At 36.6% G+C, this 23,542-nt stretch overlaps 1 protein-coding gene across 3 annotated transcripts in view; it reads right to left on the reverse strand.

Moving 5' to 3' along the window:
• Nucleotides 1-867: 867 nt before the first annotated feature.
• col5a1 (procollagen, type V, alpha 1) overlaps nt 868-23,542 on the reverse strand; it is an 84,825-nt gene continuing 62,150 nt past the window's right edge. For 2 of the 3 annotated variants that reach the window (XM_083565001.1, XM_083564999.1), the window contains 31 exons: nt 23,439-23,492; nt 23,290-23,343; nt 23,034-23,087; nt 21,956-22,063; nt 19,733-19,822; nt 19,491-19,544; nt 19,000-19,107; nt 18,616-18,723; nt 18,445-18,498; nt 18,272-18,325; nt 17,921-18,028; nt 17,743-17,796; nt 17,277-17,384; nt 16,908-16,961; nt 16,530-16,637; nt 16,240-16,293; nt 16,105-16,158; nt 15,959-16,012; nt 15,763-15,816; nt 15,541-15,648; nt 14,420-14,473; nt 14,277-14,330; nt 13,579-13,686; nt 13,095-13,148; nt 12,907-12,942; nt 12,761-12,814; nt 12,292-12,553; nt 11,824-11,936; nt 8,629-8,697; nt 6,563-6,796; nt 868-3,308 (listed from right to left, as the gene is read on the reverse strand). In XM_083565001.1, coding sequence (XP_083421127.1) covers nt 3,162-3,308; nt 6,563-6,796; nt 8,629-8,697; nt 11,824-11,936; nt 12,292-12,553; nt 12,761-12,814; nt 12,907-12,942; nt 13,095-13,148; nt 13,579-13,686; nt 14,277-14,330; nt 14,420-14,473; nt 15,541-15,648; nt 15,763-15,816; nt 15,959-16,012; nt 16,105-16,158; nt 16,240-16,293; nt 16,530-16,637; nt 16,908-16,961; nt 17,277-17,384; nt 17,743-17,796; nt 17,921-18,028; nt 18,272-18,325; nt 18,445-18,498; nt 18,616-18,723; nt 19,000-19,107; nt 19,491-19,544; nt 19,733-19,822; nt 21,956-22,063; nt 23,034-23,087; nt 23,290-23,343; nt 23,439-23,492 — 2,679 coding nt within the window. In that variant the 3' untranslated portion in view covers nt 868-3,161. Of the gene's footprint in view, nt 3,309-6,562; nt 6,797-8,494; nt 8,564-8,628; nt 8,698-11,823; nt 11,937-12,291; nt 12,554-12,760; nt 12,815-12,906; nt 12,943-13,094; nt 13,149-13,578; nt 13,687-14,276; nt 14,331-14,419; nt 14,474-15,540; nt 15,649-15,762; nt 15,817-15,958; nt 16,013-16,104; nt 16,159-16,239; nt 16,294-16,529; nt 16,638-16,907; nt 16,962-17,276; nt 17,385-17,742; nt 17,797-17,920; nt 18,029-18,271; nt 18,326-18,444; nt 18,499-18,615; nt 18,724-18,999; nt 19,108-19,490; nt 19,545-19,732; nt 19,823-21,955; nt 22,064-23,033; nt 23,088-23,289; nt 23,344-23,438; nt 23,493-23,542 lie in introns of all 3 variants that reach the window. The other variant, XM_083565000.1, reaches the window with a different exon arrangement.

Here is a 23,542-nt window from a genome sequence, read left to right on the forward strand (position 1 = left end):
TAAACAAATGCAACGAAAAGACTTCCAAACTTGACAGCTTTGCTTTATAACTCATTGTGTTGGGGTGGCTAATACTTCAGCATTTCTACTTTGTACTAATAATTAAACTTATTGCTTAAGTGTTATGATGTGAATGGCTGTAGGGGATGAATGCCTAATTACATTTGTTCAATGAAAATTTGCTTACTTTTTACTCTCTGTATTTTTATTTAGTACAAATCTCAAAGGTCTCTTTTTCTTTTATTCAACGAAAACTGGTTACTAAATTATTTTGCTTCAATTTGTAATAATGTTTCAGTTCAAAAGCATTCAATCAAATTATTCAGCATAGATAAAGCTATTAGAAATTGCTTAATTTCATATTAACTTTTTATATTTTATAGTTTGAGTACAATAAACTTTCTAACTTTCTTGGATACTCCACTTCAAATTAGGACTTTGTCACCTTTTTCTACACTTACATTTAAGTACAGTTTCTCAGTACTTCTCCCACACCTGAATATGTTATGTATAGATTTGCAAGAGAAAGCTGTCATCAGACACAAAGCGAGTCAGAAAAATGTATCTCCTGCTAGCAATGCTAGCAATAATAATTCCATGTCAGTGATAAAGAGTGGGGGCCATGGTAACACTAATGGTATCAATTAACATTTATTTTATTTATTTTTTTAAATAATACAATAAATATACTACAATTGAACATCATCTTTGGTTACAACATCCTGGCTCTGTCACCATTTCACAATTAAGGACATGCCTTTATTCATCGGAGCATTTGAAACGTATATCATAAGCAATAAAAGATGTAATTGGAATCAAATCATTTTCAGTTTGGTATAACATTAAGAGAATGAAAAACTTTCATCATTTTCATGCATACAGAAAGGCTTTAATGCTTCAAAAGACATACAAGGGTGCGTGGCCACAGTAAACTTGAATTTATTGACACAAAATAATATATCTTCTTTCCTCTCTTACACAGGTTTAACAAGACCTTAAAACAGACAGCACAACACAAGACAGATATTACAAAAACCAAACAAAACAGAATTCTTTTATTGGCAGCATCATGGCTTTCTTTTTTGTTTTGGAAATGTACAAAAAATGGTTATTTCCTTAAACTAATTTTTTTTTTAATCTGTGTTGTGAATTATTAATATTACTTTTAAAGCAGTTCAAGTCATATTTCAAATTAAAAAAATGCAAATGTTTAAAGCAAAGTAGCTGGCATAGTGGTGTAAGATGTCTAGTGCATTAGGGACTAGTGGCAAAGAAATGCAGGGAAAACAGGGGAAAAGACAATTTAAGTGATTTTCTTTCCACACCAAGACTTTTGAGAATTATAATAAACTGGAATTCTACCCCGCTACCCCATCGTTACAAAATCGTATATAGAGTGATTTTTGATCATTGAGTGTATTACATTAAGTCCAAAGCTGTGAAAATATTTGGCCTGAGAAGTGGAGGACAGTAGATTAGTTTGTCCTCTGTATTTGGCTCTGGTAACAGAGGTCAAGTTCTTCCCTGTACAAAAATGTAAAAAAAAAAAAAAATAATAAAATTCTCCACTGAAGACTTTATGGACTTCTGACTGCTTGAGGTGAACTGCTGATTGCACACATGTCCACAGTAAAGCTCTAGGTCCAACAAATTGTAAAACACCTACTACCTTAAAAAATTCTGCTTTTTTTAAACTACACTTTGAATTCATGGGAATAAATGTGATATGGAGGAATATGCAAAAGTACATAAATAATCTCCAGATAAAAGCGCCACTTTACAGTTTGCATACTGCATGTTCAACAACAGTGTTTAGGGTGACAGCAAAAAAAGACGGATTTGTTAGTTACGAGGTCAAAATCTTTGATTTATGAATGTATATGTTGGATTGGCATGCATAAGAATATTTCCCCACACAAGACACAGGACTCACTACCCAGAAAAAAATGTGATGAAAGAAATGGAAGATGCATCAACAACATCAGTGAATCGTTTTAAACAAATAAACAAAAAAGTAAATTATATATGTATATAGCACCACAGGCAGAAGGAAATAGCACCTAGTTTACTGATATAGTGTTTCCTCAATGAAATGGTCTTTCATTTTGTGTGCTTTCTGATAGACTCAGGCACAAGGTTTGATAGAAAAAGGATAAAGGATGGAATCGGTCATATACTCTGTGATTGTAACAATCCACAAGACCAATCTCTGACATGAACTTACAGTTTTTTGATTGTTCTAACTTTTATTATTATTTAATTTAGTAATATGAAATAACAAAAAAAAAAAAAAGTTGTGGGGCACATCTGGTATAGGACATAATGCTTTCTTCCTGGTGTTCTGCCATTATTTTTTTATTTTTTTACTTTTCTTTCCTATCAAATTTTCTCCAGGATGATAGATGGAGCTGAAATTTGAAAATGTATTTTTGCACCAAAATCCAGCATCTCTGCGGTCCTTCTTGCTCAATGGTTCACATGCATGTTTTGAAGCACACAAAAAAGAAACAAGAAAAAAGAGAAATATACAGAACGTACTTACAAACATACAAAAAATATTTATATATATTTATATATAAGCACCATTCCAGAGAATGGGAAAACAAATATGCACAAAATAAAAAGTTCATTGAAGTATTGGGAAAAATTAAACACTGAATAAATGCAAGCAGAAACCAAACAGAGCTAAAACCAGGTGAAGTGTGTGAGGAGGTTTCCACCTGCAGGAAGTGCATCAAAGATGGAGGAATACTGTTGCTCTCCTACACCTATACAGCATGGTTGGTAAGATCGTGGAAATTAAAGCACAGGGGTAGCTAGCTAGCGTTCTGCAAATCCAGTTTCAAAACTTGCATGTGACAGAGGCAGGTACACTGAGGTCAAACAATCTGTTTTTTTTTTTTTGTTTTTGGTGTGTGTGTGTGTGTGTGTGTGTGTGTGTGTGTGTGTGTGTGTGTGTGTGTGTGTGTGTTAGCACATGTGAGTGATTTTTTTTATCCATTCTTAATTTTAAAAAAATTGTATCCTTTCTATGCTAAGTTGATGTTTTATTTTGGAAACACACATCTTTAGAAAATATGTTGTCCTATTCCTTTCTTTTTAGGTTCTGAGAAAAATAATGTTTGTTTAATGTTTTGGGCGGGTGCACTCAGTGAACAGTCTTAGCCAATAAAGCAGGCCGGGCCAACCTCAAAGCCAAACTTCTGTGTTGCTCCACCGAAATCGTTGAACATGATGTCAACATATGGTATCTGCTCCACCTTTGGTGTGTTGATCTCTAGAATAGTCTTTTCATATCCTTTTTTCAACTGCAGAAAACAGACAAGGAAATTTGTCAAGAGATAGATAAGAAAAAATGTGGTTGAATTTGGACAAAGAATATAAATTTTACTGTGATGGCAAGGCAAATTGCCATTTGGCAATAAACATTAAGATAAATTTGAAACAATAGACTTTCAGCTTTCCTGATGTTTACTTCTGGATTCAAAAACCTTCTACCTTCTTTTTTTTCCCTTGGTTTATTTTCCCTCATTCTATTCCCTCATGCCGGACCGTCATAAAAGGCATTTTACTGCATGTCGTACTCTGTATGTATGTGTATGTGACAAATAAAATTTGATTTGATTTAAAATATACTGTATAGCCTTTAATTAAATTCAAGTAAATAAAACTTTTATGTCAAGTTCCTTGTTTGCATTAACTACGTCAAGTCAGCGACCCACTGGCATCACTAAACTGTTGCATTCTTCTTTTTAAAAATTTTTTTTTCCATGCTTGTTTTGCAGCTTACACTAAATCAGCCACAACATTAAAACCACTTTCTTAATATTGTGCTGGTAAAAACCACTGCCCTCTCAAGTAGTCAACTCTACAAAAACTCTGAAGGTGTGCTGTCAAATAAGGCACCAAGACATTAGCAGCAAGTTCATACATGCGATGTACTGTGTTTTCGGACACCTTTCATAGTCACATTTTATTTTTTGCATTTTGTGGCCATTCCTTTGCAATGGGTGTCCTAAAATGTTTGCTAGACTACAAACACAGCATCCAGAGGTGCTTGTGTTAATCTCTGTGGACTTTAATTATGTTACTCTGGACACAGCACTAACTGCTTTCTCTAAGTATGTGGACTGTAACACCTGGGGAAATAATACTATTGATTTACTGTATACCAATGTAAAGGACGCATACAGTGCCACGTCACTGCCTGCGCTGGGGAAAGCGGACCACAACCTTATTCTGCTTCAGTCTCACTAAAAACGAAGAGTGAGGAGGCTACCCAAAACCACAGGCTCATTCAGGAAGTGGTCTCCTAAAGCAGAGCAGGCTCAATACAGACTGGGATGTTCTGTAGGGGTCCCACAGTGGAAACAAAAAAAGGAGGTTGTTGACTGAGCTACTGACTACAGCAACTTCTATATGGAGGGCCTTTAAGGATGGTAATCAGCAGGAGTTTACGCTTGTGCAGAAGGAACTCAAAGTCCAGCTCAGGGAGGCAAAGGAGCAGTACAAGAGGAAGCTGGAGCAGATGTTGCAGAATAACAGCATGAAATTGGTGTGGGACGGGATGAATATAATCACTAAATGCAGCTCGAAGCAGGGTGACACCATTAAAGGAGATGTGGGGAGAGCAAACCAGCTGAACAACTTCTTCAACAGGTTTGACCACCCCAACTCATTCACACCTCATTACACTGCACCGCCCACCCCCAATTCTGCTCTTTCTCACCCCTGGAAGCAACTGTAGCAAAGAGGATAGTGTCCCCCCACCCACAATCACAGCAACCCAGGTGTGCGTTGGAGCTGGGAGACCCTCTACAACTTTACATCTTTAACCTGAGCCTGGAACAGGAGGGGGTCCCTCGGCTGTAGAAAATTTCGCGGATGACACTGCTATCATGGGCTGTATCAGGAGTGGACAGGAAGAGGAGTACAGGAAACTGAAATCCAGGCTACAGAACTTTTTAAAACACTTTGATTTGCACATGACTTGTTAAAAAACACTCAGATGTTTTTGCACAGAACATCTTAAACAAGTTTATTAACTTTAACTTTTCTAGTTAATCCATCCATCCTTCCATCCATCCATCGGTTAAATAATTTCTATTAGGTGCCAACCACTGTATACATCCCATACATCCGGACATTTTAAATAAGAGCATTTTTTAGACTCTTACCCAGTTGTGTACCTATTGTACCTATTGCCCTTGTCTAAGTTACTTGAATCCTTACTCTTGCCCATTTCAACAAATCAATCTCTGACTGTTTATTTACCACCAAATATACCCCACACCTTAAAAGGTGCCACTGTAATGAGATAATCAATATTATTCGCTTCATATTAGGTTTTTATGGTATAGCTGATTGGTTTGTTTTAGTTGTTGTATGGTTTGCAGGTTTCTCGATTTAGCGCCCTCTTCAGGAGGAGAAATTCATGTTTGATTGTCTTAGGATTTGGTGATTTACTTGACTATTCTAATTCTTTGCTGTGCGGACAGTGTGTTTTGTATTTCTGCATAATAAAGTTCCTCCTAATTAGCATTTCTGTAAACTTGCAAAAGGAATGTTGCTGTAGACTTCTAAATTAATTCTGCCATTATCATCATCAGCTACATCATCATTAAAGATTAATGAGCTGTTCCAGAAGCATTCTAGTAAGCCAAAACCATTACAATATTCCCACTTGGCTTGGCAGATGGTCTTATATGTTTTGCAGCATAAGCATATCTTTTCTTTCTCCACACTGAGGTTCATTTTAGTTCCAGATTTTTTGTAGCTCAGCTGTTTTTCTCTGTAAGATCCAGTAAAGCCATCCCATTCTTATTCTGATAAGGGGTTTATATCGATCTATATATATAGCCACTACATGTCTGCTCTTAAAATCTTCTTGGTTTATTCTTATGCCACCCCAGCACTGATAGCAATTATATGTGATGCTCTTTTGGGTATATGCTGCCCTCTAACCATTCATTTGAATATTATACCACATTTTGCGACAATGAAAGTTTTAGTGTTTTTTTTCACAGCTCTAACAAATATTAAGTCATCAACTGCTGTTGTTGTCTCTCCACAGCCTGTTTAATATCTGACCATTAGTACATCAGTGCCTTTTTCAGGGCATTCCAAATTATTATGTTAGCTGTGATCAATGCTTGTGCAATGGTTTTGGATGATTTTTGGATTTGATTAGATTTTTTTTTTAGCTTCAAAATAGCTTGATTTCCTTTTATAGAGGGCTCTCTTCTCTTCATGTCCATGTGTCCCTTTTAGCAACACATGCAGCCTTCACAGATAAAACTCAGGTAAAATCCTTTAACCAAGAGCAGGTTCAGTATGCTAATAATAGATTAAACAATCATTACCAATCAATTATATGTTTCACTATTTTTGATACATTTCAAATATGTGGATTCAAACATAAGGAACCATGTTCTAAGTTAACACATCTAAATGAAATTCTGATCTACCTTATGTAGCAAATTAATCTTTCTAAATCAAACTCTAATGCCTTCAATGTATAGCAAACTCCAAATCATTTTTAAATGGGAATCGTTTTGCTCACCGCACATCCATCAATGATTGCATTAATGTATGGATTGTTGTCATGGGACATCTCTTCATCATTGGAGCCCAGGAAGCGGATGGCCTTGTCATGAGAGTCCAGGTCCTGGTCATGCCAAGCTACAGACTGGTAGCAGTTATACGTGAGGTTCTGCCGTGCTGAGGCACTTAGCAAGCGTAGGAATGTCATTTGGACCACACCAATAGGATTGCTCTCAGCGTCCATGTAAGAGAGCTGTAAGTGCAAAGAAAACAGGGTCCAGTTTACAGCTAAGGATACAGTGCCCTCTTGAGGTTTATTTGAAAATTATACATCACACCTTTTCAGCTAATTGGAGAAAATATATAAATGATGACCAAAAGCAATATATTAAATGTTAAATGTATAAAAGTCCAATGAACATAATTATTGCATAATTGTTTTATATATTCATTCATTCATTCATTCATTCATCTTCTCCCGCTTATCCGTAATTCGGGTCGCGGGGGCAGCAGTCTAAGCAGATTCCCCAGACACTTCTCCGTGTCCAGGGATCGGGCTGTCAAGGCCCCCGCCTTCGACTGCTGCCCAATCCTCTCAGCATATGGTATATTATGGTAATTAAAAAAAAATTAAACATAAGCCAGGATACAATAAATGTAATTTAAAGTTTCAGTGAAGAACTCAAAATTGTATTTGTAAGGAATTCTTTTCAAATTACAGTAGGTACCAAAATTACAAAACAATACAAAGTTAACACTTTTAAACTGGGTATGTGGTTTTTATGTGTTCTCTAATCTTGAGTGATGCTTATGCTCAAAGAAAAAGTACAACAATAGAAGGTTATTTATGTCTTTCTGGTGTGATGCATTAAAATAAAACAAAAGTTTGCTTTCTCCATACCAACCAATGAGAGTTAGAACAAGTAATTCCCTCCTTTTATGCCTACATGACCTTAACTTTGATGGTAAAGCATAAGAAATGAACATGCTATGCATGCATATACACTTAAATATACTTACGTGTAGCCCTCATCATAAACTTATATGCACTGACCTCACACATGCAAGATGATGTGAACTTACAAGCACAAACATAAACACAGACTGGACCCAGAAGTATTTGTGTACAATTTAACTATGTAAATTTTCTTTTGTGTTTAAATAGGGTTGACTATAGCTAAGTAATTACACTGTCCAGTCAATCTATGTGTATGGCTGTATACTGTCCACAGTTTTCTGCTTTGCATTGAATGCCACCAAATGAAAACATTACCTTATGTTCACAGCCGCATATCATCAGCAGCTGAACCCAGAAGCTATGTGCAGAAAAGTGACCATGAGTCTCAAAGCCAGCAAACTGGCTCTATTTCTATGAGACTTGCCAGAGTGAATAGAAAATAGCCATTTAGACATGCAAGGGTCCAGATCACTCTTTAAATGAGTGTACTGTTAAAGAGTATCTCCAGTTTATAGACCCTGAGGATGAACACAGAGGCCTTAAGCAAAAATCAACCACAGACCAATTAAGGGAAGTTCGCTAATGCCCAAAAATGCAATGACACTGTTGTTAATTTTAAATTAAGTCATAGATGGACTGACACTTCTGCCCTCATCTCTCATATAGGCCATAAGCCTGAGAACACTTTTTCTGTTATAGTGCAGAGAGGTTAATGCAATACCATGCTCAAACTTGACACAATTCCAAGAGCTCCAACAGCAGAGCTAGAACCATGCAGAACCACTGGTTTCCAAGAGATGGAACCTCAGAACCATGGCACCTTGGTACTTAGGAACTTGGGACCTTCAGAAACTTGGCTCCTCAGAACATAAGAACTTTGGAACCACACAACTGTGGCAGCATCAAAACTTTTGAACTGAGTAACCTCAGGCCTTCAGAACCTCAGAACCAAAGTCCAATCTCTTGGATCCCATCTTGGGCCTTTCTACTTACCATGGACCCACGTTTGTAGCGACTATACCAAGTGCCTGGGCTGTCTTTGGGCCAGCGAGCCATTTTGCTCTGTAAAATAACAAAAGTGGTTCAGGAGGTGGAAGGTGGATGGAGGGTCACGGAGGTGCTCTTACCAGTTTACCACGTTTGAATTCACTGTACCAGGAACCTGGAGTCTCCTTCACCCAGGAAGTTAGCCTAGTCTGAGACACCAGAGCAAGAGAAAGAATGAAAGTTTAAATAATGGAAAACATAAGCAGGAAAACAGGGAAAAGGAAAGAAAGAAAGAAAGAAAGAAAGAAAGAAAGAAAGAAAGAAAGAAAGAAAGAAAGAAAGAAAGAAAGAAAGAAAGAAAAACACACAAGCAAGAACAAGGAGTGAACAAAAGACAACATACAGAAAGGAAGGATTTGAAGAAGCAGAATTTAAAAAGTTGAAGAGGACACATGAGCAGGAAAAGAAAGATGAGAAAGTTAAAGGAATTCATAAAAAAAGGTTTTGGAGAAAGGCAACATATAAGAGAACATAATACAATTATACTAGTTAATCAGAGCATTTTAAAACAGAGCATCCTCTATGCAAATGTTCCTGTGGTCCCACGTTTTGGTCTATCATATCTAACACATTAAAACCATGCAGTGAAGCAAACAAAATATCCAGCATACGTGTGTTGTGAACTAGTATATGCTGGACTCTCAGAGGACAAGACTGAAAAAAATGGTGGTTCATGTTATAAACAATTAATAATCATTATTAAATTGTATAAGTTTGCCTCATGGCTGTGTTAATAATGAATCAATTAATAATTAATTATTTATTAGGTTCTTATATCGTTTATAGTTAATACTTAAAATAGTTTTATACTATTATATATATATATAATAGGTGTATGTATGTATATATATATATATATATATATATATATATATATATATATATATATATATATATATATAATAGTATAATAGGTGTATACATATATATATATATATATATATATATATATATATATATATATATATATATATATATATATATATATATATTTATATATATATATACATACACACACACACAGTGAGGAAAATAAGTATTTGAACACACTGCTATTTTGCAAGTTCTCCCACTTAGAAATCATGGAGGGGTCTAAAATTGTCATCGTAGGTGCATGTCCACTGTGAGAGACATAATCTAAAAAAAAAATCCAAAAATTACAATGTATGATTTCTAAACTATTTATTTGTATGATACAGCTGCAAATAAGTATTTGAACACCTGAGAAAGTCAATGTTAATATTTGGTACAGTAGCCTTTGTTTGCAATTACAGAGGTCAAACGTTTCCTGTAGTTTTTTACCAGGTTTGCACACACTGCAGGAGGGATTTTGGCCCACTCCTCCACACAGATTTTCTCTAGATCAGTCAGGTTTCTGGCCTGTCGCTGAGAAACACCGAGTTTGAGCTCCCTCCAAAGATTCTCTATTGGGTTTAGGTCTGGAGACTGGCTAGGCCACGGAAGAACCTTGATATGCTTCTTACAGAGCCAGTCCTTGGTTATCCTGGCTGTGTGCTTCGGGTCATTGTCATGTTTGAAGACCCAGCCTCGACCCATCTTCAATGCTCTAACTGAGGGAAGGAGGTTGTTCCCCAAAATCTCGCAATACATGGCCCCGGTCATCCTCTCCCTAATACAGTGCAGTCGCCCTGTCCCATGTGCAGAAAAACACCCCCAAAGCATGATGCTACCACCCTCATGCTTCACAGTAGGGATGGTGTTCTTGGGATGGTTCTCATCATTCTTCAAACACGTTTAGTGGAATTATGACCCAATAGTTTTATTTTGGTCTCATCTGACCACATGACTTTCTCCCATGACTCCTCTGGATCATACAAATGGTCATTGGCAAACTTAAGACGTGCCTGGACATGTGCTGGTTTAAGCAGGGGAACTTTCCGTGCCATGCATGATTTCAAACCATGACATCTTAGTGTATTACCAACAGTAACCTTGGAAACGGTGGTCCCAGCTCTTTTCAGGTCATTGACCAGCTCCTCCCGTGTAGTTCTGGGCTGATTTCTCACCTTCCTTAGGATCATTGAGACCCCACGAGGTGAGATCTTGCATGGAGCCCCAGTCCGAGGGAGATTGACAGTCATGTTTAGCTTCTTCCATTTTCTAATGATTGCTCCAACAGTGGACCTTTTTTCACCAAGCTGCTTGGCAATTTCCCCGTAGCCCTTTCCAGCCTTGTGGAGGTGTACAATTCTGTCTCTAGTGTCTTTGGACAGCTCTTTGGTCTTGGCCATGTTAGTAGTTGGATTCTAACTGATTGTATGGGGTGGACAGGTGTCTTTATGCAGCTAACGACCTTAAACAGGTGCATCTAATTTAGGATAATAAATGTAGTGGAGGTGGACATTTTAAAGGCAGACTAACAGGTCTTTAAGGGTCAGAATTCTAGCTGATAGACAGGTGTTCAAATACTTATTTGCAGCTGTATCATACAAATAAATAGTTTAAAAATCATATATTGTGATTTCTTAATTTTTTTTTTTTAGATTATGTCTCTCACAGTGGACATGCACCTACGATGACAGTTTCAGACCCTTCCATGAATTCTTAGTGGGAGAACTTGCAAAATAGCAGGGAGCAGGGTGTTCAAATACTTATTTTCCTCACTGCATATATATATATATATAAAAACTATGTAAAACTATGTTTCCTATATATTTGATTCTTTTGTAGAATCAATCAATTGTTACTATTCAGTAGTGCACATTTTTAATAAGGTCAAATTACATTCATTTATCTGTATAACTGAATGCCATAAAGAATGTCTATCAAATTTATTAAAATTCAAAAAAAGTATATTCTGTGGCTAAAACGGATCAAACCAAAAACCTATTTCCAAACATTTGGAACCTTATGACTAAAAACAAACATTACACAAAGTATTTTATAGTAACAAAAAGCAAGAAAACAGGCCTTCATATGGTACAGTGTGGCTTCACAATCTTCCGCAAATTGATCTAAAAAGAAGTAGGTTAATCAGTGCTTCTCAAGATGTAGCTTATTTTGGACCCAATGTTTGTGAATTTCTAATGCTCTGCACCACTACAGGAAAGATTATCGCATGGCAGTATGCCACAGTGGTATGTCTACCTATAGGTATGCAGCTTTACTGTTAATTGTTTAGTGATGTTTAAAAATTCCAGCTTCTTGCTGTATCACATTTGGTCACAGGGATTAAATTCAATAGAGGGGTCTGGCTAATTGGGTTGCAGTCAGTATTGGTACAGTTATAAGTATGTTGTGATGTGAATACTCACTCCTTCACTTTTCTTATCTGGGAAAATACAGCTCTCTCCTCCAGCTGTGAAGTTGCAGTAAACTTTGAAAGAATCTCGTGAGCAGCCCTGGTTTGGATCAATCCAGTACTCTCCTTCAAACGGGAAATAAAAAATCAGCATAAAATAAAACAAGACAAAGTTTAATAACATTTAAATTCTTGTGATTTTTTACACATTGCTTGCATTTACTACAGGTAGGCAGAAAAGGGGAGCTGGACCACAATTATTAATTTCAAAAATCTATATTTTTACCCTTTACTCCTTAAATTTTTTTCCACTATATAGACTGTCCCTAGGTCCATCATCAGGTCTTTTTTATATTTCTGTATATGTATGTATGTATATGTATGTATGTATGTATGTGTGTGTGTGTGTGTGTGTGTGTGTGTGTGTGTGTGTGTGTGTGTGTGTGTGTGTGTGTGTGCGTGCGTGCATATATATACCCACCATCAGGGAAGTCAGGGTGGCAGAGTTGCAGGTCTTTACAGGTACGTGCTGGGTTGGCCCTGGTGCCTAGTGGGTGCTTCATTTGTTCAATCTCCTGCTTAAGAGAGTTGAGCGAGCCAAATATCTCCTCCATACCATCCTCATAATCCTTGTAGTTGGCATCAGCTGCATCATCTGCCAATTGGCTAGCATCGATGTTCCGCCGTGCTCTCTTTGGACTTGAAAGAATGGGCAGTGGGTGGATGACATCACCTGGTGGACCCTGAAAGTGTGCATTGGGAAGCAATGGTATTGGTGATTAGGCTTTCCACATTTGCAAATGCATTCAAACTGGCTCCTTTAACCATGAAGCATGAAGCATAAAGCATTATGAAGAAATAAGTTTGAGTGATATTTTTAGTGGTATGAAATATGTATCAAAACTGCAAAAATGGGTGTATTTTAAAGGATTAGTAATGTTGGTACTAACCGGTGGTCCTGGAGGTCCCGGTACTCCTGATTCTCCTTTTGGTCCTGTCTGACCCTACAGAGAAAGAGAAAAATAGATGTAAATTATAAACACAAATTAAAACTCAAAAATGTTTATAAGTTTTATTGTTAAGTGAGAAAACTTACTGATGATCCTTTAGCACCTTTAGGTCCAGGGGGACCCTTTATATGAAAACACACACGCACACGCACACGCACACACACACACACACACACACACACACACACACACACACACACATCAATATGTGTATACAACTAAAACACTAACTTTGGGTTGAATAAAGCATAATGATTGTGTGAGGAAAACATACAGGCAATCCAGGAGGCCCAATGGGTCCCAGAGGTCCAGCAGGTCCAGCAATACCCTGTACAGAAAGAGAGAAACAAACAAAACAATTAATAAGCATTATTCAATAAAGCTATAAAGACTATGTAAGAATGAACATGAATAATGGAGTATGTTGAACTTTTTAGCTCTAAACAAGCTTTCCACTGGATTTCAGAAATAATCTATGGGGGGTTTTCAACCAGAAAAGCATTAGAGAGTTCAGGCCAGAGGTCCAGTTTGTCCCAATAGTGTAACTGGGGTTTGAGTCAGGTTTTTCTGCAGGCAAATTTTGGCTACTAATGCCTTAATAAACCTTAAATGTGTGCACAAAGACATTGTCAGGGTGGGGCATGAAGTTTGCGTGTTTGCCAGTGGCTGAATTCTGCAGGTGTGTCTTTGTATGTGTGACTAAACATTGTGTATGTGTAAACAGGTTTGTCTATACAGTTTATGTTTGTGCATTGTACATTGTCTCCTTTAGGACCATGTGTTCCCTGTGGTCCTGGCAGTCCTCTGTCTCCTTTCTCTCCCTGCTCTCCAGGGGGCCCAATCAAACCAATCAGACCTGGATGACCCTGAAACACAATTAACACAATAAACAACAAGCAAAACTGCATGCATCTACACAAAGCAATTAGTTATTACACATATTTTTTAACACATTATTTAAATATGAGACAAAGATAATTAGCTATTTGAGAAATCCTTATTTCAAACTGAAATCTCTTTATTTCTTAATTTTTCTAAACAGTTATGATGACACACCAAAACCAAACACTTATTCATAGAACAAGCAATGCATAAAGTCATGCAGATAAATATGTCAAAAGATTTAATAAATGTTCATATCAGGCAAAACTGGGAAAAAAGTTTTAACTTGGAATTTTTATTCCTAACGGTCTGTAAAGTTTACACGGAATGATATGTAGAACAAAGAAAACAACTATGGGCTTTCACATATCTCAACACATCTGAGCTACTAAAGTAGATTCTGAAACAGCCGGACAGTATTATACAGCAGTCTCCACCACTGTCATCAAACCACAAATAATGGTTAATCTCTCCAGTACAGTTCCAAAGTTTTGTAAAATCTAGCAGTTTTTGCTGTTTTTTCCTATAATTTGCCATCTATCTTTATGTTTAATTCTCAAAAAGGAGTGCTTACCTTTTCTCCTTTAACTCCAGTGTCTCCTTTTAGTCCAGGCAATCCAGGCGGACCCTGACAGAGGGAGAAAGAGAATTTGTAATTTGGTATGCGTAGCCTCTTTAGCAGTATGTGTGGTAATGCGTAGGTGTTTTGGTGGGTACCATAGGTCCTGGGGGTCCATCAGGTCCAGGAGATCCAGGCAGACCTTGTTCTCCCTGAAATTAAACACACCTGTATTAATTCTTTGAAATATTATATTATATTTGTTTTGTTGTGTATATTCATATTATATATTTATTTGTATTCTTAACATTTGTATACTTTATAGTAAGATTATATTTTAATATAATATTATACTTTATTTTATTTGTTTTTATGTTATTTTAATATTTTTATTTGTATCTTTATATTATTATTATTGTTCATGTTTACAAGTCCGACAGTCAAAAAAGCATTTCACTATATGTCATACTCTGTATAAATGTGTATGTGACAAATAAATTTTTTATTTGAATTAGAATGATTAATTTCTGCCTCAGCTTTACATACACCAACCAGGCATAACATTATAAAATTGTAACATTATGACCAGTGAAGTGAATAACAAATTATCTCTTCATAATGTCACCTGTTAGTGGCTATGATATAATAGGCAGCAAGTGAAGATTTTTCCCTTTAAGTTGATTTGTTAAAAGCAGGAAAAATGGGCAAGCGTAAGGATTTATTATATTATTTATATAAATTAGTTTGATAAAGGCCATATTGTCATGGCTAGATGACTGGGTCAGAGCATCTCCAAAACTGCAGCTCTTGAGGTGTGTTCCTGAGCTGCAGTGGTCAGTATGTATCAAAAGTGGTCCAAGGAAGCAACATGTACGTGGGGAGCAAAGGCTGGCCCGTGTGGTCCCACAAACTAGCTACTTGAGCACAAAATGCTAAAGAAGTTAATGCTCTTAATGATCTGTTTTGGCAGCAAAAGGGGGACCAACACAGTATTAGGCTGGTGGTCATAAAGTTATGCCTGATCAATGAATATCCTGTTACAGATGCAACAATGAGAATGTTTAAAAACACCAATCTTTGAGGGATCTGAATCATATAACTAAAATACATGTTTCTCAATCCTGTACAACTCGTTTTGTGTGTGTGTGTGTGTGTGTGTGTGTGTGTGTGTGTGTGTGTGTGTGTGTGTGTGTGTTTGTGTCTGTGTGTGTGTGTGTGTGTGTGTGTGTGTGTGTGTGTGTGTGTGTGTGTGTGTGTGTGTGTGTGTGTCAGAACTCACTACTGGGCCAGGGATTCCTCGTAATCCTTCAGAACCAGGCTTGCCAGGAGCACCTTGAGGTCCAACAGGACCTGTCTTACCCTGTGGACCCTCGAGACCAGGCTCACCCTGAGGAACAAAAACAGCAATATTGCCACAGTAGTCTAATAATGCAAATATAATGTTTTACACATTTTTTTTTTTTAAGTTTATTGGTTGTAAGAATGTCTTGCTGTTGTTTACCTTAGCTCCTTTCTCTCCCTGCCGTCCTTCAGGCCCTGCCACCCCTGGAGGACCCTAAACACAAAGAAATGGAATAAAAAATATAACAAAACATAAACATTGATTTGTAGACAGATAGGCTGACAGACAAAAACAGATTGATAGATTAAAAGATGCGAGCTCATATCGAGAATTACTATATGCAGAAATTGCTTACTCTTTTTCCTGGAGGTCCAGTTGGTCCAGATTCACCAGTTGGTCCTGGAGATCCCTGACATAAACCACATTAACACAAATAAATATAATGAATGTATCTTAACTTTAAAAAACGTTTTGTAACGGATGATTAAAAGGTTAACTCACAGGCTGACCAGACTCTCCATCATCACCTTTGTCACCAGGAGGACCATCCAAACCCTGAAATAAATTAGTTTTTTAACTTACTATTTACTGTGATTTACTAACACAAATAACAGTCAAGACAGTAATAAAACATACAGGTGGGCCAGGCTCTCCAGGAGGTCCAGGATCACCAGGGAAACCACTTGGACCCTAAAAGAAAATGTTTTTTTTAATAATCAAATTATAAACTCACATAATAGCAATTTCAATGTATTAATAAGAGATGATTGAGTAAAGTTGTATTTTTCTAATTTGTATAGTTTTTAAATTAGCTTTTCATTCTGATTTCACCAATAAGAATATATTATTTAAATTAACAAGAAATATTAAATATGAAGAATATTTTTATTAGCAGCTAATTAATTTGTTGCAATTCTGCAACTCACTGGACTTCCTTTGGGACCATCATCACCAGGAGGGCCCTTAGGTCCTGGTGGACCAGCAGTGCCAGCAGGACCAGATTCTCCTTTCTCTCCTCGCTCTCCTCTTGGTCCCTGACACACACACATTTGCCAACATGTAGTTTTTATTTTCATTTCTCGAAAAATAATATTATACTGAAGAAGAATACATTACCTAAACTGAGTAAAATTTTTAAAGTGGTATTAAATATAACAAACAAATGTTCTGTTATTGCCCATAGACTCTGTGGTGTAATTATAGTCCTTTTTACAAATACATTATATTGTACAAATGTATATATGGAGAGTACAAATTTGTAATGTAGCACAGTTAGGATTATTTTGTAGATCGCTGTATCATACCGGAGGACCAACGTCGCCTTGCAAACCGGGCTCTCCAGGCTCACCTGGGTCTCCCTAGATAAGGAACAAAGTGCCAGTGAATGTCACAATGTTATTCTAAAAACAACTGCTAGACTTAACTTTAAATAGAAACTGTTTATGAAACTGTCACTTAAATGAAACTCAGCCATGACACTTCCAAACCTTTTAGCATACAGATATGTAACCTTTCGCTACAATTTTTTAACTACTTTTTACATGGTAATCTAAAAGCAGTCTTGTCTTGGCAGTGTTCAACAGGATTATTGAAAAATAAATATGATATTCCCTTTTTCTTCTAAAAACATTTAATTCTGTTTAAAATGTTTTTGTTTTTTTCAGTTTTCAAACCTTCTCTCCCACAGCTCCAGGGTTTCCAATGCCTCCAGAGGGTCCCTGGGGTCCATCAGCTCCTGGGGGTCCAGAGGGGCCTCGGGGACCTGGAGGACCAGGTGGACCCTGAGAGAGAAAGAAAGAGAAAGAAATGAAAAGATACACACACATGGGATTGAATTAAATTTAGACTCCTGTTCAAGCATAAAATGATCTTTTTTTTTGGGTCAAACTGACCTACTTCCATTAAAAAAATAAAATAAAATAGATAGTGCAAAGACTATAATGCATTTTTAGGTTATGCTGAAAAAAGTAAAAATAAATACAGTAGTACATATGTATTAAAATGTTTACTATTTGAACATAAGTCTTAGTACAAGTACTGTTGTTCATATTTACTGCTAAGTACTATAAAACAATTGACACTAAATAAAGTGTATTCAACGGCAAAAAGAATTTAGGAATTTCATTTATTTATTCTTACCATATGACCAACGTCTCCAGTTTCTCCTTTCTCACCAGGAGGTCCAGGCAAACCCTGTGTGCAAAAGAAACCAGACGTTATATTCTTCCTCCTCATTTATTAATTGCATTTATTATAAGCAATTAAGACAGCAATATTAAATGCTAATTTTGTGTATATTGTGTAAGTAGATTCCCACCTGAAGGCCAACAGGTCCTGGTGGCCCAGGGAATCCTCGTGGTCCCTCATCTCCTTTCTGCCCAAACAAGCCCTGCTGTCCTCTTGGACCAGGCTCTCCATCAGCTCCCTACAGTGAAAAAAAAAGAAAAAATGTTTTAAATATAAAATAGTTTATAATACACTTTACATGCTCAGTGGTTTTTAGAATGCCAATGTGTTTGATGTTGGTCTTTAGTAGTAGCATATCAAGACATTATATAAATATTTATATAATATATAATAAATATTTTGTAGGATACTAAAATATTTGAATAATAACATATCTGAAAAAATATTTAAATATATAAACAAATAGATGAGCAATACTCACAGCAGGACCAGGTGCACCAATTGGCCCTTGGGGACCGGTTGGCCCAGGAGGACCCTAAAAAACAATAACAAAAAAAAACCTATTTATTACAACCACTGAAGGGAGAATGAAATAAACAGAAACAAAAGAATATATATATATATATATATATATATATATATATATACACTCACCTGTTCTCCTTTATCTCCTTTGCCACCTTTCTGACCAGGCTCACCAATCTCACCCTGTCAAATGCAAGATAGTTTTTACTGCAAAAGTGACCAATGTGTATTTATTTATAACTATTGGCATTTTTGGAAATAAAGGCAGAATAGAATTTTGGTCCTTAAGGACCACCATACCTTATCTCCATCTTCTCCTGGAGGTCCAAGAGGTCCAGCAGGACCAGGCAAACCAACAGGACCCTGAATACCATCTCTACCAGCAGGGCCTTGAGGTCCTTTTTCTCCCTAAAGAAATAAACAGCCTAATTGATCGGACAATCTGTAAATACGGTAATTACCACTTAGGCAAATAAAAGGAATTTGTGTGTTACAGATTCAAGTTCTGGGTTAAAAATTATATTCCAGGCTTCAGGAACAGGGGGCAGGATTCAGTAGGAGTTTTAACAAATGTTACATTTAAGCTTTAAAATATGGGTCTACGGTTACGGTTGAGGTTAGGGCTGGGTTATTTGCTGCTATAACAGGACATTTGCACAGAAGACATGTGCATGTGCTACTTACTGGTCCACCTTTTTCTCCAGCAGGCCCTGGGGGTCCCTGAGGTCCTGGGCGTCCAGGTGGTCCAGTGGGACCTGTTGGACCAGCAGGTCCTCGTTCACCAGGTGAACCCTGGAGAAAAAACACATGAAAATTATAAATGGTAACACATGTTAGAACAACAGTAATTTAGAGTAGTCATGTCGGGAAAGCCTTTTTAGAATGGAAAATTATTGTAATATTTATCTAAAGTTTTTTTTAAATGTCATGTCAGAAATATCCATTATTACAGAGAGAAAGAGAGAGAGAGATAGAAAGAGAGAAAGTTAGAATAAAAGACAAATCTACTGTACACATATTTACTTACTGAAAAGCCTTGGTGTAGGGCAGAGCACAAAAAAGGAAACAGGAAGTAAAATAGTAAATATAAAAGAGGCACTGAAAAGAGAAAAAGACTGAGAGAGAAATGATAGAGGAAGAGAGAAAAAGACAGATGGAGTAAATTGTTTACTTACAGCAGGTCCAGGTGGACCCGGTGGTCCTTCACTCCCTTTCAAACCTGCAGTTCCCTGCAGAAAAAACAATATTATAAATAGATATAGATAATATTATGAATAAATCTATTTTCTTGTTTTATTTGTATATTTATATGTGCAACTTATGTAATGAAATATTTTGTTGCAAAATTATACAAATAATATTTGTATTTATCTTAATTGCACCAGTATAAAATTTAAACTAAGTGTTGTAAACTCACAACAGGCCCAGGTAACCCTCTCTCTCCAGGAAAACCTCGCAGTCCTTGGGGTCCATCTTTACCAGCTGGCCCTGCAGGACCTGGATCTCCCTAAATACATAATCAACCAGACAAAATATATGCTGCTAACTGTAAAGAAATATAATGTTAAAAAAATATAAAAGTTTTTTTTTTCTTTTTTTTTTTTTAAATCAAACAGCTAAAATAGGTATTTTCTTTAAATATGTTACTCTTGATTATATTAAATAACAAAATAGCTAGAAAGAGGAATTTAAGTTTAAATTCTGTGTAAACAAAATCAATGCTTGGTGGCCAACCAAATTGGATTCTTACATAGGGCATATATAACTTAATATGTTGAAACTGTAAACTTGTAACAATTTAATTAATCTACAACCCCAAATCAGAAAAATTTGGGACAGTATGGAAAACACAAATAAAAAAAAGAAAGTAGTGATTTCTAAATTTACTTTGACTTGTATTTCATTGCAGACAATATGAACACAAAATATGTCATGTTTTGTTTGGTCAACTTCATGTCATTTGTAAATATACAACCTTTTCTGTCATTCAGACTTGCAACACATTCCAAAAAAAGTTGGAACAGGAGCAATTTCGGGCTAGTAATGAGGTAAATTGGGTAAATAATGATGTGATTTGAAACAGGTGATGTCAACAGGTGATTGTTATTATGATTTGGTACAAAAGCAGCATCCAAGAAAGGTCTAGTCCTTTAGGAGCAAAGATGGGATCGCCAGTTTGCCAACAAATACTTAAGAAAATTATTGAAATGTTTAAAAACAATGTTCCTCAAAAAAAAGATAGGAAGAGATTTGGATATTTCACCTGCAACAGTGTATAACATAATTAAAAGATTCAAGGAATCTGGAGGAGTTTCAGTGCGTAAAGGACAAGGGCGCAAGCCTAAGCTGAACATCCCTCAGGTGGCACTGCATCAAGAATCGTCATTCATCTATAAGCGAGATCACCACATGGGTTCAGGACTACTTTGGCAAACCTTTGTCAAGTACCACAATACGTAGTTACATCCACAAATGCCAGTTAAAACTGTACTGTGCCAAAAGGAAGCCCTATGTTAACAGTGTCCAGAAGCGCCGTCGACTTCTCTGGGCTCGGAGGCATCTGTGATGGACCATCACACAGTGGAAACGTTTACTGTGGTCAGATGAATCAGTATTTCAGGTATTTTTTGGGAGGAATGGACGCCGTGTGCCGTGATCAAAGAAGAAAAGGATCATCCAGACTGTTACCAGCAACCAGTTCAAAAGCCAGGGTCTGTCATGGTATGGGGTTGTGTCAGTGCCCTTGGCAAAGGTAACTTGCACTTCTGTGATGGCACCATTAATGCTGAAAAGTACATAGAGATTTTGGAGCACAATATGTTGCCTTTAAGAAGACATCTTTTCCAGGGACGTCCATGCATATTTCAACAAGACAATGCAAAACCACATTCTGCACACATTACAAAGTCCTGGCTGTGGAGGAAGAGGGTACAGGTACTTGACTGGCCTGCCTGCAGTCCCGACCTGTCTCCAATAGAGAATGTGTGGCGCATTTTGAAGCGCAAAATGCGACAACGAAGACCCCGTACTGTTACCCACCTTAAGACATGTTTGCAGGAAGAATGGGACAAAATTACACCTGAAACACTTTATCACTTGGTGTCTTCAGCCACTAAACATCTTTTAAGTGTTGTGAAAAGGAATGGCAACATTACAAAGTGGTAAATTCTTTACTGTCCCAACTTTTTTTGGAATGTGTTGCAGGTCTGAATGACAGGAAAGGATGTATATTTACAAATGACATGAAGTTAACCAAACAAAACATTAAATATTTTGTGTTAATATAGTTTGCAATGAAATACAAGTCAAAGTAAATTTAGAAATTACTACTTTCTTTTTTTATTTGCGTTTTCCATACTGTCCCGACTTTTTCTGATTTGGGGTTGTAGATTGCAGGCCACCATGTATACACATTCACACACTTATTCAAACATTTGACATTTGTCAGGAGTCATAAGGAAGCAATCCACTGCAACATCAAGAAAACATATTTGTATCTTGTAGCTAGCATTTATAATATTATGCATTTAAATGTATATATTAAGAATGAATTCTCATGGATTTAGCATTACAACCATGAATTATATTTACGAGCGTGGTGGTACTGATTTAAGTAATCATTCATTCATCGTTTTCTTACCTTAGCTCCTTCTTTACCAGCAGGTCCTGGCAGACCTTGTTCACCTGGTGGTCCTGGAGGTCCGGGATGGCCACGCTCTCCCATTGGTCCAGTTTCACCTGTTGGTCCCTATGCAGTGATAAATTGGTAATGAGTGAGTTTTGGGTACTGTAGTTGGTGGACAGTAAGGAAGTAAATGTAATAACTTCAATACATTTCAATATCAAAAAACTTTTTTTTTTAACTTAACTACATTTTGTGAACTCAGTCGTTCCTTTTTATTTATAACTTCATAAAAACATAACTGTTCAAGCACGCAGAAAGCTACCAATCAGAGTTGAGTCTTTATCTTGATTTTTTTTTATTTTGATTGCTACTTAACACGAACATACAATTAAGCATCAGTTCAACAGCAAGCATAACTTTCTGTGAGCAATAAATGATGGAAGAAATTATTGATTCTAACTTGCCACAACATCTGTGGCCTTACTTGCATAATTTTTTTTTAAGTAGTTTAAAAGGTTTTGGGTTTATGATCATTTTAATAGATATCAATCAGTGTTTGACTAATTAACATTATTCTATTAAGAGAATGCTAAGAGTAACATTAGAGTCTTTTCATATACACTGAGTTGTTTAAGCAAGAGTCTTGTGAAAAAATACAATAAAAATAGGACATTATAGCTATATCATAGTACTCTTTATACTTAAGTACATTTGAAATACTTTGGTACTTTTACTTAAGTAAAAGTTTAAAGAGAACACTTTTACTGGAGTAATATTTTATTACTATTACTATTGTATCTCTACTTTAACTTGAGGTCATAGTTTATGTACTTCGTCCACCACTGGTGTTATTATAGCCTTAACAGCACTGTGAAAAAAGCTTACAAGCTCATGACAGATAAATAATTGTTGGATTTGAAACTATTTAAAAAATTATATTTAAATCCACACAATGTATGTGTGGTGCTTATAATATGGAGCATTTGCTGTAAGATAAGGGCTACAGTGTGTGTGTGTGTGTGTGTGTGTGTGTGTGTGTGTGTGTGTGTGTGTGTGTGTGTGTGTGTGTGTGTGTGTGTGTGTTTATATTCACCTGAGGTCCCAGCACACCTGGAGGTCCAGGTGGTCCAGTCTTTCCTTGGAAACCCTGAGGAGCAGACAAGTTAATAAGTCAGAATGAATAGTGCTGATATAGGAAATTATACAAAAAGAGGAAAATATGTTTGGATTGTAAATAAAGGGAATGTTTGAAGGACAGATGGGTGACAGGTGACATGGAGAGTAGGTACATGTAAGAGAGAAAAGACAGGTGACAGACAGGTGGACTGTGTGCATGTAGCATGACTCACTGTCTCTCCTCTCTGGCCGGGGTGCCCGGGCAGTCCGTCTTTTCCAGCTGGTCCCTGAGAAACATAGACAGTGGATAGATGAGAATAAAAAAATGAAAGTTTGAAAATATGACTATTCCTTTTTCCATTCCACTGCAAATGTCACTCACAGGAGGCCCTTTAGGTCCAGGGAATCCAGTTGATCCCTGAGGTCCTGGCAAACCCTGCAGAACACAAATATATTACATTTTCTTAGTTAAAAGTTTCCTTTGTA

Source organism: Silurus aristotelis, assembly GCF_946808225.1.
Source record: "Silurus aristotelis genome assembly, chromosome: 16".
NCBI lineage: Eukaryota > Metazoa > Chordata > Actinopteri > Siluriformes > Siluridae > Silurus > Silurus aristotelis.